This window comes from Pipistrellus kuhlii, unplaced genomic scaffold, assembly GCF_014108245.1.
Source record: "Pipistrellus kuhlii isolate mPipKuh1 unplaced genomic scaffold, mPipKuh1.p scaffold_m20_p_8, whole genome shotgun sequence".
In the NCBI taxonomy this organism is placed as follows: Eukaryota; Metazoa; Chordata; class Mammalia; order Chiroptera; family Vespertilionidae; genus Pipistrellus; species Pipistrellus kuhlii.
Window position 1 is genome coordinate 15,817,299 of NW_023425584.1, and position 16,611 is coordinate 15,833,909.

The 16,611-nt window shown below is 48.8% G+C and overlaps 1 protein-coding gene across 2 annotated transcripts; it reads left to right on the forward strand.

Moving 5' to 3' along the window:
- Window positions 1-307: 307 nt before the first annotated feature.
- HAND1 (heart and neural crest derivatives expressed 1) lies at window positions 308-3,852 on the forward strand. Of its 2 annotated transcripts, none has more exons than XM_036424596.2 (2): window positions 308-1,302; window positions 2,862-3,852. In XM_036424596.2, exons 1-2 carry the CDS (start codon window positions 757-759, stop codon window positions 2,961-2,963), a joined length of 648 nt encoding a protein of 215 aa, XP_036280489.1. In that variant the 5' UTR covers window positions 308-756; the 3' UTR covers window positions 2,964-3,852. The 2 variants fall into 2 exon arrangements, with proteins under 2 accessions (XP_036280489.1, XP_036280488.1); XM_036424595.2 differs by having other exon boundaries at window positions 345-1,302; window positions 2,859-3,852.
- Window positions 3,853-16,611: the final 12,759 nt, after the last annotated feature.

Sequence of the window (16,611 nt, forward strand, 5' to 3'; positions counted from 1 at the left end):
ACGCCAGGGGCCTACCCTGCCTCCAGCAGCGATCCCTCCTCGTCTTCTGCCTCTGACGCCAAGGGGAGCTATGGAGTTCGGGACTAGAGAGCTCTGGGGTTCCCATTTTAAATTCTGGAGGGTCTACAAGAAGCTTGCTTTCTCTGGCCCTCAGTGTCCCCGTGTGAAGGCAAAGGGTGGGCTCTAGAAGACCTTTTCGCTAGGTGACTCTAGATTTCCCCCCTTGGCTCCTTGGGTGCGGGTGGCCACCACCTTCCGGGGTGCTGACAGGCCTGCGCCTCCAGTACGCTGCCCCTGCCTCCCCAACCCCAGCCGAAAACGGGGAGGGGGAGGGGCCGGGGCGGGCCGCCTCCCTGTCGCCCCCGCAGGCAGCCTGGAGGCGAGTGGCTCAAGCTGAGCTTAAAAACAGGGACGGCCACCCCCACCCCCCCTGCCATTGGTTCCAGGGAGAGGTTGACATCAAAGCCGTGGCCTTATATAAGCCAGACCCTGCAGGGGAGGCCGCAGAAGGGTTAAACAGGTCTCTCCACGCCGCGTCAGTATCTGCAGCCTCAGCTCGTGGCACAGGCACGGAAGCGGCAGGCTGTCTGGCCCGGACCCTCCCGGAGCCCGTGCACCCACCGCCGTCTGGGACTCCCCGGAGCCCACGCACCCACGGGAGCGCCGCCGCGAGCTCACGGGTGGCCTCGGTCGCCTCGGGAGTGCATGGGGCGGCGCTAAGGGGACCGGCGGTGCAGACCAGGTGGCCGCTCCACCATGAACCTCGTGGGCAGCTACTCGCACCATCACCACCACCACCACCACCCGCACCCCGCGCACCCGGTGCTCCACGAGCCCTTCCTCTTCGGCCCGGCCTCGCGCTGCCACCAGGAGCGGCCCTACTTCCAGAGCTGGCTGCTGGGTCCCCCTGACGCCGCTCCGGACTTCCCCACCGGCGGGCCGCCACCCACCGCAGCGGCGGCCTCTGCCGCCTACATCCCGGACGCCCGGCCCGGCCAGAGCCCGGGGAGCCTGGAGGCGCTCGGCGGCCGCCTGGGCCGGCGGAAAGGCTCGGGACCCAAGAAGGAGCGGAAGCGCACCGAGAGCATCAATAGCGCGTTCGCGGAGCTGCGCGAGTGCATCCCCAACGTGCCGGCCGACACCAAGCTCTCCAAGATCAAGACCCTGCGCCTGGCCACCAGCTACATCGCCTATCTGATGGACGTGCTGGCCAAGGACGCACAGGCCGGTGACCCCGAGGCCTTCAAGGCTGAAATCAAGAAGGTGGATGGCGGGCGCGAGAGCAAGCGGAAAAGGGAGCTGGTAAGTTCGGGGCCTCTAAGCTCCGGCCGAGGGCGGTGGGCACCCGCAGGCAGCGCGCGATGGAGGAGTCTGTGTGGCGGTGTGTGAGATTTTGAGAGGCTGCGGGGAGTTCTGAGAGGGTTGAAATGTGGGATTGTGTGCGTGAGGGAGAAAGATTAACACATGAACGTCATGAGGGATATTGTTTGTAAGGCTGTGAATTAAGACATAGTCTTAACTTTTTTGGAGGAGCTATAGAGTCCCTTTTAAGAATCCGCTGGAAGCTTAAGACCCTGAGAAAATACACATATATTTCGCTTCCAATTTCGAGGGGTCCTTAGCTATCCCTGGCTCTCCTGGAAGCCACTTTAAGAATGCTGTAGGAGTTCCTTACTTGATGTGCCTGAGTGTGAATTTATGCTTATGGACTTATTGTTTTCAAAGGACCTTTGCTGGAGAGGCTAGTCTACCTACATCCTCCTACAGACAGGGAAACAGGCCAGGGGTAGGATTGGAGGTGAAGGCCTCCGACGGATGAGTCAGAGGTGCAGCTGGGGTAAAACAAGTCAGGTCTTCTACTCTCAGTCCAGAGCACACTTCCCACGGGCTCGTTCCATGGGCGACCTTGATGGTTTGGTGTGTCAGTATCTACAAGTGAGAGTCTCACTACCTACCTTCTTTTGGCTTTGGAGATCACAGTCTCTACTTGGCCTTTCTCGATCCTCTCCAGTGAGGGAGACACTTTCTGAAGCCTGATTCTGCTGGCCCAGAGCTGTGGAACCTCAGAGGGTGGAGATTTCCAGGCTAGAGAACTAGTTTATCTAGGTTAGTATGCTAGGGCTCAGGCTGTTCCCCCGGGAAGCTGACTAGAGAGCCCCGCTGGGTTTGGTCTGACCCGCAGAGGCTGTGGTAAACTAGGGAAAGCTCAGCTGGGGAGACTGGGAAAGACTTGCAGCTGGAGATGCAGGCCCAACGACGCCTCAATGGCGGTAGTTAATGGGCGTATTCCCACCTTCCCCACCTCACCGCCTCTTTTAAGAATCACGGCTTGGTTTGTGCTTGAGAGCGGGGAAGGGGAGTGGGATGGCAGACCCGGCCGAGTACCCTTCGCCCAGCTGTCTGAAGCTACCCAGCACCAGCAGGCGGGTGGGGATCCAACGTAGTGTCCAAGCCCAGGAGCTAAGCCAGGTTGGAAAGTCCGTGGGGAGAGCAGTCCTCGAAGCGCGGGTGGGAAAACTGTGGGGTCTCACCCCTCCCATCCCCAATCCCTGCAGTCTCTCCTGGGCGCCATCATGCCAAATCTAGGCGCATCAATTTCACTAGACACAGAAAATTCTCGTTCTGGAACCCCCAGCAGCTGCCCAGCCCATACCGCCCCCACTCCCCAGACGGCGCATTAAGGCAGATTTTATGAGCTTGTTTGCCTATTTCGCAAACAGAAATCCGTCACTTATTTAAAGGCTCCCCGTTACTGCTCCCAACACCTTTCCCCGACCCCACTCTGCGCCCTGGCGACCGGAGCAGAAAGATTTAAACCTGTCTCTCTCGCCTCTTTCTCTGTGCATGTCCTCTGGCAGCAGCAGCACGAAGGCTTTCCTCCTGCCCTGGGCCCAGGCGAGAAGAGGATTAAAGGGCGCACAGGCTGGCCGCAGCAAGTCTGGGCGCTGGAGTTAAACCAGTGAGCCGAGGCCCGCGCGGAGGACCTCACCACCGCGGCCGACCCCGGAGGCCCGGGAGGAGAGGAGGGCAAAGAGTGCCAGGCTCTGGGACCCGGGCCTTATGGGGCGCGTCCTGCCGAGCCTCTGCTGTGTGCCGGCAGGTCGTCGGCTGCAACAACACACTTGGATCGCACGTGCAATGTCATTTGAAATTGTTTTTAATACAGTAAGAGAAAGAGAAATATATATATCCACCCCTATAACCAGGAGGGCGGCTCTTGGCAGCACTGTGTCGGGAGGGAGAGACTGCGGGACTCCGGACAGACGAGCGGCTAAGATGCACCCCTGCAACCCTTCTGGGGCGAATTTGGAACCCCCAGCACCTTCCCCACCGAGCTATCTGGCTCTCTTTCTAATGCACTCTGGTTCCAATCAAAACCCTGGAGTGCTCAATTCCCTAATTAAAATGCAATAAGTGGAATCAATAGTTTACTGCCAAGAACGGAGAACCAGATCGTGAAGACGGAGGGCTGCCTTTTGTTGTTGATCTCCCTCAAACAGTGGTGATTTTATTTTTTACTTTTGTCGCTGCACTTCCTACTTAGTTCCAAGGGAAACACATTTCCCCCCTTCCTCCTCTCCTTTCTTTTCTCCTTTTTTCTTCTTCTTTCTTCTTCCTTCCTTCCTCCCCCTGGCTCCTTCCCCTCCCTTCATTTGTAAATAAAAGCTTTTCCCAATGTTGAAAAGTTTTTATGTATTTAAACTACCTACGATGCCTGCTGTGCTCAGGTGTTTGTCTATTCCCCTACCCCACCCTTTTTCTACCTCAAATCTATATGACCACTCACCGCCCTCTCCCTTCGCCAAAGCAGTATCTACGCTCTTGACTAATAAAACATTTTCTGAAATCGGAGGAAGCCTGTGTGGTGTCTTGGTGGGTATCCCTGGCTTCATTGTTTCTGCTAGGTAGAGAGCCTCCTGCTCCTACTTTTTTAGATAAATGCCAAACCAAACTACAAGTCATGTCAAGGGGAGGGGGCAGAGAAAGGACTTATTCCTTGAAGGAAGAACAAAGCTCTCCTTAGAACAGGATAGCTTTAGTGACCCCACAGAAAGGAAAACTAGAAAGGAATTAGACCCAGATTGCCGGGCTGAGGGTTAGGTGGGTCTAACACCGGGTTAGTATGCACTTGGTGTCAGAAGAAAGTCTGTTGAGGTGGTCAGGAGAGGGCAGTGAAGCTGGGAAGAGAGGGGTGTGTTCAAGCCTACAGAGTTTACCCATAGTAAATGAGGAACACGGTTGTGTAGGTAACGGTGAGGAGAGGAAACTTGCTCAGAGCCCAGTGCCTGTGCCAGGGCCAACGGGAGCTTCGGCTTAGCAGAGCTCCTGGCGCGAAGTAAGGGCTCGACAAGCTGAAGCAGCTCTTATTTTGTACGAGAGCAAAATAAGCTTGTGAATGGTTACATGGAGACATTTAGGTTTCTCTCCGGCAACAACACATTCAACAAAGAGTTGTGAGGGCGTATGGACTGTGCAAAGGGGTGAGGGTCCTGCGTGCTAGTTCCGCCACTTGTGTAGGAGAGCCATCTCTGTGCTCTCACATGCACACCCAGGGCTGGGTGTGGGATGCATAAAAGAGGGTGCGTCTTTTAGCTCACCCAGGGCTAAACCGGGGTGAGCAAAAGAAGACTGTTATGTGTCCCTGGATAATAAGAGTACAGACAACCTAGTTTTGCTTTGCTTGCGCACAACTGTGCTAGGCACTAGGCTAAGTGCTTTTATGCCTCTGAACAGCTCCCATGATTGCCCGAGGGTCGCATAGTCTGCAGTGCTTGGACGGGTCTCTGATGTTCCCTCTGGGGGAACACGCGCGTGGGAATGGTTAAATCGAGACATCGGGAGCTGGGGGTCCAGAAAGGAGACCCCCGGCCGCTCTGGGCCAGGTGTGCCCAGGCGCCTCGTCCCAGCATCGGGGTGAATATAGGGCCCCATTAGTCTTGGCTGTAAACACCGTGGCAGGAGCACAGCGGCCACGCGGGCCTTTCCGGACACGAAGGAGTTAATAAAAGGTGTTTTATGGACGTGAGGAAATGGTGGGGGAGGTGTGAGCTTCTCTCCACTCCCACCCCCCTACTTTTTTCTTTTTTCCCTCTCGCCACCCGCCTCCAGATCAAACAGACCGGTGATTTAACTAGGGCAACACCTCGCAGTAATGAGCCGTCCTGGCACACCCCTCCCCCGGCCTCAGTTCCCGGCCCCAGGCCCGAAGGTCCCTCGGGCAGAGCAGAAAACAAAAATCGTGGTTTTTTTCTTCTTTTTTTTTTTTTCCTTCTTCTTCTTCTTCTTCTTTCCCTTTCCTAGAGCTAGAAAGCCCCTTAGAAATCCTGGTACGCACGCACGCACTGAGACCCTGAGACTCAAGGAGCAAACCGACCGACCTGCGCCAGCACGGAGGGGGCCTTACTGGGATTCGAACCCAGGACTGCAGTTCGGTTTTCAGACCATCCTCAGTCTCAATGCCGAGCGCCGCTCTCGGGGCTATTTTTAGTTTCCAAAGTATCCGAGGCACGGGAAGAATGCGCACCGGGTCCCCTTTCTTGCGTCCCGTCTAGTGAAAGGAGAGAGGACGCCGAGGGGTAGGTACCGCCTGCGCAGCCCCAGCCACGTTTGCCTAACCAGGCCTGCTCGGCAACCCCAGCGGCCCGGGCCCAAACCCCCATTGAGGAGCGGGTGGAGCCTCAAATTCAGCCCCAGCCACGTCGGTCCCAACCTCAGACCTAGGACCTGGGAGCTGAGCCGGGACATGCCCATTGCGGGGTCGCTGGGATGTCCTCCCACTTTCCCCAAGCCTCATTCCGGGGGGCTTAGATAATGCTCAGCCCCCACGTCAGGACTGGAAAAGTGGGACCCCTGGAGAGGAACGGAGTGGTTCCGGGTTCCAAGAAACCGGTCTCTGGGCTGTCTCTCCTCTCTTCTCACCGAGCCTCTCACCCTTCTTCAGTCCCCCTCCTGTGAAATGGCTTTAGAGCCTGGCCTTTGCTTTCTTATTCTCTCCCACGGTTCAAGGCTGTTTGCCAGAAACCTACCTCAACCCGGCTGTGGCAGAAGCAGTGCCATTATTATTATTTTATTATTTTTAAGGGCATCACCTTTTTTTTTTTTTTTTTTTTTTTTAAAGGTGGGGGGGAATGGAATGATCATGAGCTTAAAAGTAAATTCCAGGAATTTCTCATAAGGAAATACTCATTGGTGTTACAAACCTTTAACTACAGGACTAGTCTAATAAGGAGTGAAAAATAGGAAAGGACCCAGATGGGCTATAATTACAGAATTATAACTGGTTAAAGAAATCCATCCGTACAGTGGGTTACTACTCAGCTACTAGAAAAAAAATGTGAGGGTTGACATGGAGATTGTTCATTATAGATTATGTTGAGGGGGAATAAAAGCTCTCCCAGGTTACTGAAGACTGTCCATCATGACCTGTTTTATGTAAAAGTAAATTAATGAATGCATAAGTATCATTCATGGAGAAGAAGTGGAAGAATATACATCAAGACATTTATACCTCTACCTCTGAGTTGAGGGAATAAGGATAATTTTGATTTTTCCTCCAGTGTAGGTATTTTTTCCCCCTACTCTTTTCCCTAGGATATTTTTCCATTGATTTTTAGAGAGAGTGGGAGGGAAGGGGAGAGACCGAGAGAGAAAAATATCGATGTGCGAGAGATGCATGGATTCATGGGTTGGTTGCCTTCTACATGCGCCCCAACCTGGGCCAACCAATGATCAAGCCTGCAACTGAGGTACATGCCCTAGACCAGAATCAAACCTGGGACCCTTCAGTCTGAGGGCCAACTCTCCATCTACTGAGACAAACCAGCTAGGGCCGTGGTCGGCAAACTGCGGCTCTCGAGCCACATGCGACTCTTTGGCCCCTTGTGTGTGACTCTTCCACAAAATACCATGGCCCGAGCGAGTCTATTTTGAAGAAGTGGCGTTAGAAGAAGTTTAAGTTTAAAAAGTTGGCTCTCAAAAAGAAATGTCAATCGTTGTACTGTTGATATTTGGTTCTGTTGACTAATGAGTTTGCTGACCACTGAGCTAGGGCATCTACTTTCTTTTATACAATTAATAAGTATTAGTTTTACAATAAAAAAGTAAGCTGCAATTTCCTTTTAATTTCACCTATGGCCAGTGTACTCTGAGTACGCTGTTTAGTCAGTACACGTTAATTGAGTACCTAGCTGTGGGTATAAACATAATGAGTAAGAAATAATCCATATAATCAGCACCAATTAACATACAATAGTAAATATTGGTCTTGAAGAGTTGATTTTTCCTTCTACAAGATAAATAAATACTTTTCTCACATTTAAAACCTATTAATGCATGAAATAACAACAAAGCTAAAATTAATTAAAGAAATTATGAAAGCTCTTGGCATGAATTATTTCATTAAGCTTAATGGGAACTGTGTGAGGTTGATACTAAGGCAGCTGAGGCTTAGAGAGGTGAAGGACTTTGTTCAAGGTCACATGGACCATAAAGGCTGACAGAGCGTGGATCAAAAGGCAGGTCTTGCTGTCTCCAGAGACATGGCTTTCCCCCACATTTCAGAGTACCTCCAGGATGTATGTATGTATGTATGTACGTATGTGCAAATACAGCCTCTTAATCTGATCTTCCTTGGTAAAGTAAGGTAGAGAAAGAAAGGATTTTGGGGGAAGAATCTGTGATTCCGACTCACCTGGAATCCTCTTCCTCTATCCTCACTCAGAGTGGATCCATGTATATAGTGATGAAGGGGTGAGTTTCTTGACCCCCAGATTCTTTCCCAGCTGTAACACTGAATCTAGGAATCCATTTTCTGCTGGTGGAAAATTCAGAATGTTATTCTTTGCCCCAGCCTCTGATGTTTGTATAGGTCATTCACCTTTCCTTGATACCTTCACTTCTCTAATCACATTTTCCTCCCTAGAAACTAGAAGGAAGCAGGGGTAGGGATTATGGCTCCTCATGGATGGAAGGAGAAAGGAAAACCCAGAGAGGTAAAGTGATCAGCTCAGGGTCACACAGCCAGTCGAGGGATCAGAAGGATGCCTGGAGACTCCAGGCCCAGGGCTGTCTTGGAAAAGGCTATTCATCCTTTCTCTTCACGCAACCAGCAGCTAAGCTTATGGTCTTGCTAAATCCTCATAAAAGAAATGAAACTAAGAAATCAGCCAATCTCATTTTTAAATGAAAAGTGACTGGGAAGAAAAAAATATGCATGCTCTAAAGTGTCTGAAACCAGTCTCTTGATTTAAACTGAATTTGTTTGGGAAAAAAAATTTTTTTTTTTTAAAGCTGAGTTTTTACAGCTGAGCTCTCCCAAACCCATAAAAAAAAAAAAACCCCACAAGGTTTATATGGGAAACAGTGAAAGACTCTTAACTATAATACACAGCGTCTAATGTAAGCAGACATAGACACTATATAAAGCTCCTACAAATGTTATTAAAACAAACAGAAATACACATTTATCCCCACAGAATGGACAGAGAAGGCATTGGACTTGCGAGTTCCAGAAGTCTTATATTCACTGAAGTGTTCAAAACATCCCAAAATACCAGGACTTCAAAGATCTAAACATTTCTCTCATTTTACAGCAGGGGAAACTGAGGCCCCAAAGGCGGGGCCCAAGGTCATGTGTATTTTTCTTTTCCCTTTGTTTACTTAACACCGTTTACCTCTAGTGCAGGTTAAAGAACAATACAGTGGCAAGAGACCCTGAACAAGTTACTGAGCCTCAATTTTCTCATCTACAAAAATGGAGCCATCATTGTCTCCACTTGCTGGGGTTTGTGAGGACTGAATGAGATAAGGTGTGTGAAGTACTCAGCATGCTGTCCACTGCAGAGCTATTTTCATTATGTTATTTAATCCCTACAATAATCTTGTGAGGTACTAAGACTTTGTTTAAGCCTGTTTGCTTGTTTTGGAAATGTAGTGCATACTTCTGACAGGCAAAGAAGGTAGCAGTGACTTGCTCAAGGGCACACAGCTAGTGAGTCGATTCTTGGTTCAAAGACCTCACACTCCACATCATGAAGGTGAACTGAAGGTAGGTAGGCAGTAGCAGCTGAATTTCTGAAACTATATAAGGCAGCATTATACAGTAGAAATATAACGTAAGCCCCAAATACGAGGTACGTATGTAATTACAATTTTTTTAGTAGCCACATTAAAAAAGTAAAGAGAAACAGATGAAATTAAATTTAATAATATATTTTATGTTCTTTATGTTAGACATTTATTTTATTTAATATGTCTGATATAATTTCAACCTGTATTTAATATAAGTTTATTAACGAGATGTTTTACATTTTTTTTAATAGTAAGCCTTGAAAATCGGGGGGGGGGGGGTGTTTTATACTTAAAGCATATCTCAGTTTGGACCACAGGGCAAGCGTTCAATAGCTGCATGTGGCTAATGGCTGCCAAATTGAACAATGCAGGTCTTAGGGCTCATGTAGCAGGAATATTAGACACATAGCTTTAGTTAATCGTATCAATACATAGCCACCATTTACTAGACACTTAATGTGTACAGGCAGCAGTGCTCAATATATTTGGGCTCAGTGACCCCTCCTAACAACCACAGAGGGTAATTTATTCATGGTCACGGAACTATTAAACCCAGACCCATCTGTCTCCCAAACCTGCCACTTCAGCTGCTGAGTCCCATGACTTTCACCCAGTGGGTGGAGCCCCGGGTTTCAGATTCAAGTCTACCTTGGGCCAATCATCCTCTTGGGCCCCAGTTTTCTAATCTCACAGATGGGCTAACAATAGCTTTCCTCAATTTACGGAACTGTCAGGCTAAAATAGGCAAACATTTTTGAAAGATTTTGAAACAGAGAATATAGCATGAGAGGAGGGGCCAAGGTCAATAGGGAGGTCTAGACTAAGGTGACTAGACGTCCCGATTTTTAACAATTTGTCCCGCGTCCCTCGGAGTTTTAAAAAAGTCCTTTCCAAAACTCCAGACTTTTAAAAAATGCCACGGGACTCGGGACAAATTGTCACCTTAGTAGACTGACACCCAGATCAGCTGGTTGGATGAGCTGTGTGGCATTGGGTGAGTTTATTATCCTTTCTGAGCCCCAAAGCCCTCTTCTGAAAAAGGAAAAGCAGAAGAGCTCAGAGATTGAAGATCCAAAAGCTCGTAGCTTGACCCAGAATAGACAGTAGTTAACATGAGCTATGACTACTGCTGCTATTGTGGTTGGGGCTGGGCTGAGGGCATGCTTTGGAAGCAATAGGGAGTGGCAGGTAAGGGGAAGGGAACATGGCTTTCCCCTGCGCTCAGCTCTTGGCTTGGGACAGTGGTCGGCAAACTCATTAGTCAACAGAGCCAAGTATCCTCAGTACATCGATTGAAATTTCTTTTGAGAGCCAAGCTTTTTAAACTTAAACTTCTTCTAATGCCACTTCTTCAAAATAGACTCGTCCAGGCCGTGGCATTTTGTGGAAGAGCCACAGACGAGGGGCCAAAAGAGCCGCATGTGGCTCGTGAGCCGCAGTTTGCAGACCACGGGCTTAGGTTAGTATTCTGGCGGTCCAATGGGATGAGGGAGGTGTTCATGGGAGTGTGAGAACAGTTAGTGTGATGGAAAGAGCCCTAGACCCAGAGGCCAAGAGAAGGGGGCTCAGCCTGCTGTGTGACCGTGAGCATTTCCGTGCCCTTACTGGACTCTGGTGTTATTTGTAAAAGGAGAAAGTGCGACCAGAGAGCTAAGTCCCTTTCTGCCTTGACTGTCTAGGTTTTCACAATAGCATTTAGTAAATAGTGCTTAGTGAATAATATTTATAATATGGCATCTGTGAGGGGGACAAAAAAATGCCCCTGAGCCTTCCCATGCCTCCTGGGGCTACCACTAGGGGAGGCCGCCACCTGGTGGACATACTCCTTCCTCTGTGTTCTGTAGAGAAACCAGGGAGGGCTCCGACTCCCATACAGGGACTGGAGAGCCCCGCAGGCCCACTCTTGCTAACTTTCTTTGGCAGTTTCAGGAAAGAAGGGACCCAGAAAGTTCACAGAGCCCGGAGTCCTGGGTAGGAGGCAGATTCCTGAGGGATGATGGGGTTTTACAATGCAAGATCTCTGCGGCTTTCTTCCTAGAGGCACCTGGGGGTAGGAGTCTGTATTTCCCTATTACATCAAGTCTAAAATGCATCACATGTTTTCTTGTTTCGTTGGGTGGGAGCAGCTGAACAAAACACAGTCTTCTCCTGGTAACTAAAAATTCTTTTGCCACAATTGCACTGGGCCCGTGGTTGGCAAATTGCGGCTCTCGAGCCACATGCGGCTCTTTGGCCCCTTGAGTGTGGCTCTTCCACAAAATACCACGGCCTGGGCGAGTCTATTTTGAAGAAGTGGCGTTAGAAGACGTTTAAGTTTAAAAAATTTGGCTCGCAAAAGAAATTTCAATTGTTGTACTGTGGATATTTGGCTCTGTTGACTAATTAATTTGCCGACCACTGCACTGGGCTAATGGCATGCAGAGGGCTGTTCCCACTTGCCCTGAATACCTCAGACTGGTGGCTCCCGGAACTCTAACAGCATTCACTACCCTACCATCGCGCTCCCTCCCTCCCCCCCGTCCTCCCACTGTCACTATTCCACTTCTCTCTGTGGTAGAGGTTGCATGGGACACAGAGTCAGATTAGCATGGGTTCCAATTCTGGCTCACTATAAGACTCTGAATAAACTATCTATTTAACTTCTCTGAGCCTCAGTTTCCCCCACTTGAAAATAAGGGAGAATCACTTCTTTGCAAGTTTGTGTGAGGATTACTGTCAGGAACAGTAATAGAACAAAAGAATATAAGAATAGAACAAAAAATATCTTTGTTCAATAATAGAACAGAACAAAAAATATTCTAGCAGTGTCCATCCCCTAGTAGGTGTTTAACAAACAAAAGCCATCGCTTTTGAACAGAAGGCGCTTGAAGAATGAAACCAGAAATAAAACACCCTTACCATGGAAGAGGGTGGGGCCTCCGTGGAACTGTTTCAATGGGCTCAGCCGAGTTCAACCTGTCTCGATGAGATCAAGCCAATGTCTTCACTCCCTGCTCTGCTGACTGCACCTCCTAAAGCCTGGTCCCCCCTGCATGGGTCACCTGGCTGGGCACAGGGCCCTCTAAGGGCTCACCGAGCGGAGTCCGGGCTGGCTGGTGCCCAGAGTCCTCAGGAAGCGTCCCTAGCCACCGTAGCTAACTATGCTCACTACGTGGCTTCCCTAACAAGGCCAGCCCATTACGCGCTCACGCACGCACCCACCCACGCACACTCGCACCCACGCACGCTCGCACCCACGCACGCTCGCACCCACGCACGCCTCCTCTGTGCCTTGGGCTCCGAGCCTTCCCGCAGACTCTGGGGATTTCAGCCGGAGGCCTGTTGCCCACCGCTGTGTGGGTATGAACCCCCTGAAAGCCTGGCTCCTGGAGGCCGAGCTGGTGCAGAGCCCCGCAGACAGCCGGGCCGGCACACAGCAGACACGCATTCTCTGGACCGCGTTCCGCTGTGTGGCTTTGTTTCTAATGGCTGTAGGTGTGGTGACCCCCACGTTCCAGCTCTGCACTCTGGCATCTGAGGCTGTCTGCTCCGGGCTGGACTTCCCTCACCCTCTGCCTCCTGCCTAACCTGCCAGTTTCCAAAGGGCCTGCTTAGGAGCCTTTTCTTCCAGGAAGCTCCCTTGGTTTTCAGAAGGCCTTTTCCTTCCCATTTCACCCTTTCTCGGGATTTTATATAATATTATAGATACAGGTATAGTATGGCTGTACATGGGGTTGGTAAATAGATGCGTTGATATGCCTACACTATGGTCATAGTCACGTTAAATACAGCTGTGTGTGTGTGTGTATACACAGGGTGTTCCCAAAAATGTATGCACATTTTGAATAGTTATAAAGGCATAGGGAGTTAAATCTGAAAAGAAACATCAATAGAGCTCTCAGCTGTTAACGTGTGTATACTTTTTTTGGAGGGTACACATATGTAACTATGCATATCCACATTGTATATACTCTAATGTAATTTATATACATATATACATATATAGTATATATTCCTAAGAATGTCAGTAAATATAATTTTGACATATATACTTATACTATGTATTATGGTAATACATAATTTATATATAGTAATTATTGTGAGTATATAATATAAAAGTATAATCTTTTTAAAAGCAGTCCCCTATTATTTGAAGTTGTTTCCAGTTCTTCCTTGTTCTAAACAATACTCCCTTGAGATAGCAGCTTATCCAATTAGAAGGCAGCAGGGCACAGTGGATGCTGGGGTCAGACAGACATGCCTTTGACTTACATCCCCACCACTTTCTGGTGATCTTGGATGAGCCATTTCACCTTACAAATTTCTGTTTCCTTATTTTATAGTATAGTATTTTCCTTATTTTATAGTATTAAGAGCATAATTGTATTCATAGGGTCCTAAGGCCTGTGAAGTGATGAACACAGTACCTATCGGTAAGTGCTCAGTGAAAAAAAAGCACTATCTGGGAGGCAGAAGGTGAGGATTTGCTGGGACTTCCTCACTCACCAGTGTGACCCAAGTATCATTATTTAGTAGCGAGTGACAATACTAGGGAATCAAGTGCTGCCCGAATTTAAGATTATATTCCGTTTTTTTTTTGTTTTGTTTTTTATTTTACTTCTCTTACTGTCTTCTACAGGTTTCAGGAATATGTAACAAACTATGCGAGCAAAGAGTATGTGTTTTGAAGACATTTTAAAAAATTACTATTTTATAGATTTCGTGAAAATGGCTCAGGCCCATTATAAACAATTTAGATAATCCCCAAAAAGCACAGAGGAGACAGAAAAACTCCAGATCCCACCAACAGGACCAGCCGTGGTTGGCATGTTGGTTGTGGCCTTCTCTTACTTGCTTCCCTGGGTACCCAGGACAGAACAGGTCAGGCTCCAGCTGTTTCATAAATGTCTGTTGACTTCAACCAGATTGACTCGTTAACAGCAGTGCCCCAGCCCTGTCCCTCTCAGCCAACCTCTGACAGGTTCATTATCCCCATTAAATCATGCAGGTGCCTTCACACCTCCTGGGCTTGTTAATCTCTGTATAGCTCCGGTAAGTTAAAACCTGGCTGGGAAGTTGGATGTACCTTGTTAACCTCCATTAAACCCTATTAAATTTCCTACCTATAGTCTTAGTGGCTTCTAGGAGTCCCTCATTAAAGTTTAGTAAATCCAGTTGATGGGGGGACAGGGGTGACTGTTGTGGCTGCACTGCTTCAAAGCGTGACATTCCCGAATTCTTTGATGGTGGGGTTTGCAAGTGTCCCAATCCCGGAGTGTGTCTAGCTGTCATTGTTACTTGGGCAAGTCCCTCAGCCTCTGCATTCACACCTCCGTGACCTGGAGTTAATAACAGTCCTTACTTTATATGATTGTGGTGAGACTGAATGAATCAATGCAAACTGTAAAACTAGAAACATGTCTGGCATGCATGCATACTGCACTTACAGCTCTTATTATTTCTGGAAATGAAAGGTACTTATAAACCAAAACACTGTTATGTAAATGGAAGATTCAATAAAGACATTAAATGTGTCCCCCTACATGCCAGGTACTGTGCTGGAAATTGTGGATTATTTTTACTCTGGTTTTTTGTTGTTGTTAATCCTCACCTGAGGATATTTTTTCCATTGATTTTTAGAGAGAGTGTGGAAGGGAGGAAGAGAAAGAGAAAGAAAGAGATACACAACACATCAATGGGCTGCCTCCTGTACATGTCCCGATAGGGCCAGAAATTGAAACTACAATCCAGGTACATGCCCTTGACTGGGAATCAAAGCTGCGACTCTGGTGTGAGGGTCGACACTCTAAGCATTGAGCACACCAGCCAGGGCTATTTTCACTTTAGTTTTATGCAGACCGAAGACCATCCATTTGAGTAGTTCATCTTGATAGTCTTCGTGGCTGTGCAGGTCACTTCAGAGCTGTTTTCTCTCCATGAGTCTTAGGGGGTTGGGCTCAGTGCTCTCTAAACCTGGATGTACATACAAATTCCTCAGATTTTGTAAAAATAGTTTCCTGAGCCCACTTGAGAAGATCCTCATTTAGTAGGTCTCACTGGGAACTTCTGACCACAATCCAGATGAGGATGAAGCTGCTGGATTGGGAACCCTCTGGACCTGAGGTTTGGTCTTGAGTCTTACTTGGGCAAATTAAATTTGTATCCCTGGACTTTAGCCTCTGAGCTTTCCATTCTGAGAATGGGGACAGGGGCCCAGGAAGTGCATTGTAAGAGTTCTTAGGAGATTCTGATGGGGTGGCAAGAGCCACACATTAAAGAACGCTGAACCTCAGATGATCTGATATTCAATATTCTAAAGGTTTATTCTGAGAAAAGGGTGTCTGGTTCCCAGTGAAACTTCTGTTCTAATGGTACATTAGGATGTGGGCTCATCCTATCTAATAAAGAGGGAATATGCAAATTGATCATCATACCATAGCAAGCCGGCTGTGCCCACAGCAGAGGAGGCAGGGATTCCATAACACAAGATGGCTGCGCCTATAGTAGAGGCTGATTTTCTATAACTAGCCTTAATGAGTAATCAGCAGGGACCTGAGGCTGCATGGTGCTGGGCTGGGGCAGGGGACCTGAGGCTGCATCCCCCACCTGGCGGAGCTTGACAGGAACTTCAAGGCATGCTCCCTGTCCCAGCTTGGGCCGGGAGACTTTAGACCACGCACCCGGGCAAGACAACCTGATGGCCTGGTCACCCCCAACTGCCAACCTTACCCCCCCCCCCCCCCCCGCCCTCCACTGGCCTAGTCACCCCTCACTGCCCCGCCTGCCTGCCCAGTCACTCCAACTACCCCCCCCCCCCAATGGCTTGGTTGCCCCCAACTGCACCCCCACTGGCCTGGTTGCCTCTAACTGCCTCCCACTGCAAGACTGGTCCCCCAACTTCCCCCTCCTGCTGGCCTGGTCACCCCACACAGCCTGCTGTTTAGTTGTTTGGTTGTCCTTCTCTAACCCCCCTGCTGGCCTTGGTGTAGGCAGCCATCTTGCATATTACCTCTTTATTATATAAGATTTCCTCTAATTCCTTTTTAATGTGCATGAATTTCATGCACTGGGTCACTAGTCCTATAACAACCGATGTCTGAGGATCCTCAGAGGTTGGCTCCAGAAGAACTTAGCCTGTGTGGGTAAGGTTGGGGACAAAGCACCTCTCAGAGGATCAGTGTGTGATGGGATAGAGGATGGGGCAGCATTCTGAGGTTGGACATATAACAAATGGGAGGGCAGCAGTCAGGGGAGTGGAAAAAATGAATTATCGTCTTGGGCTCTATAGCAGAGGTTCTCAATCTGTGAGTCGAGACCATCACGCCTAAGACCATTGGAAAACATATTTACATTATGATTCATAACAGTAGCAAAATTACAGTTATGAAGTAGCAACGAAAATAATCTTATGGTTGGGGATCACCACAACATGAGGAACTGTATTAAAGGGTCGCGGTATTAGAAAGGTTGAGAACCACTGCTCTTAAGTGATGGCCTTCAGCAACAATCCATCATCAATCCCAGTGAGAGCCAAGACTCCCACTCTCCCTGTCCCCAAATGCC

Excerpts from the sequence above, each read along its gene's own strand:
- HAND1 (XM_036424595.2), top strand. The coding sequence starts at position 757 with ATGAACCTCGTGGGCAGCTACTCGCACCATCACCACCACCACCACCAC. Across the intron at positions 1,303-2,858 it reads GCAAGCGGAAAAGGGAGCTG|CAGCAGCACGAAGGCTTTCC; the intron begins GTAAGTTCGGGG and ends GTCCTCTGGCAG.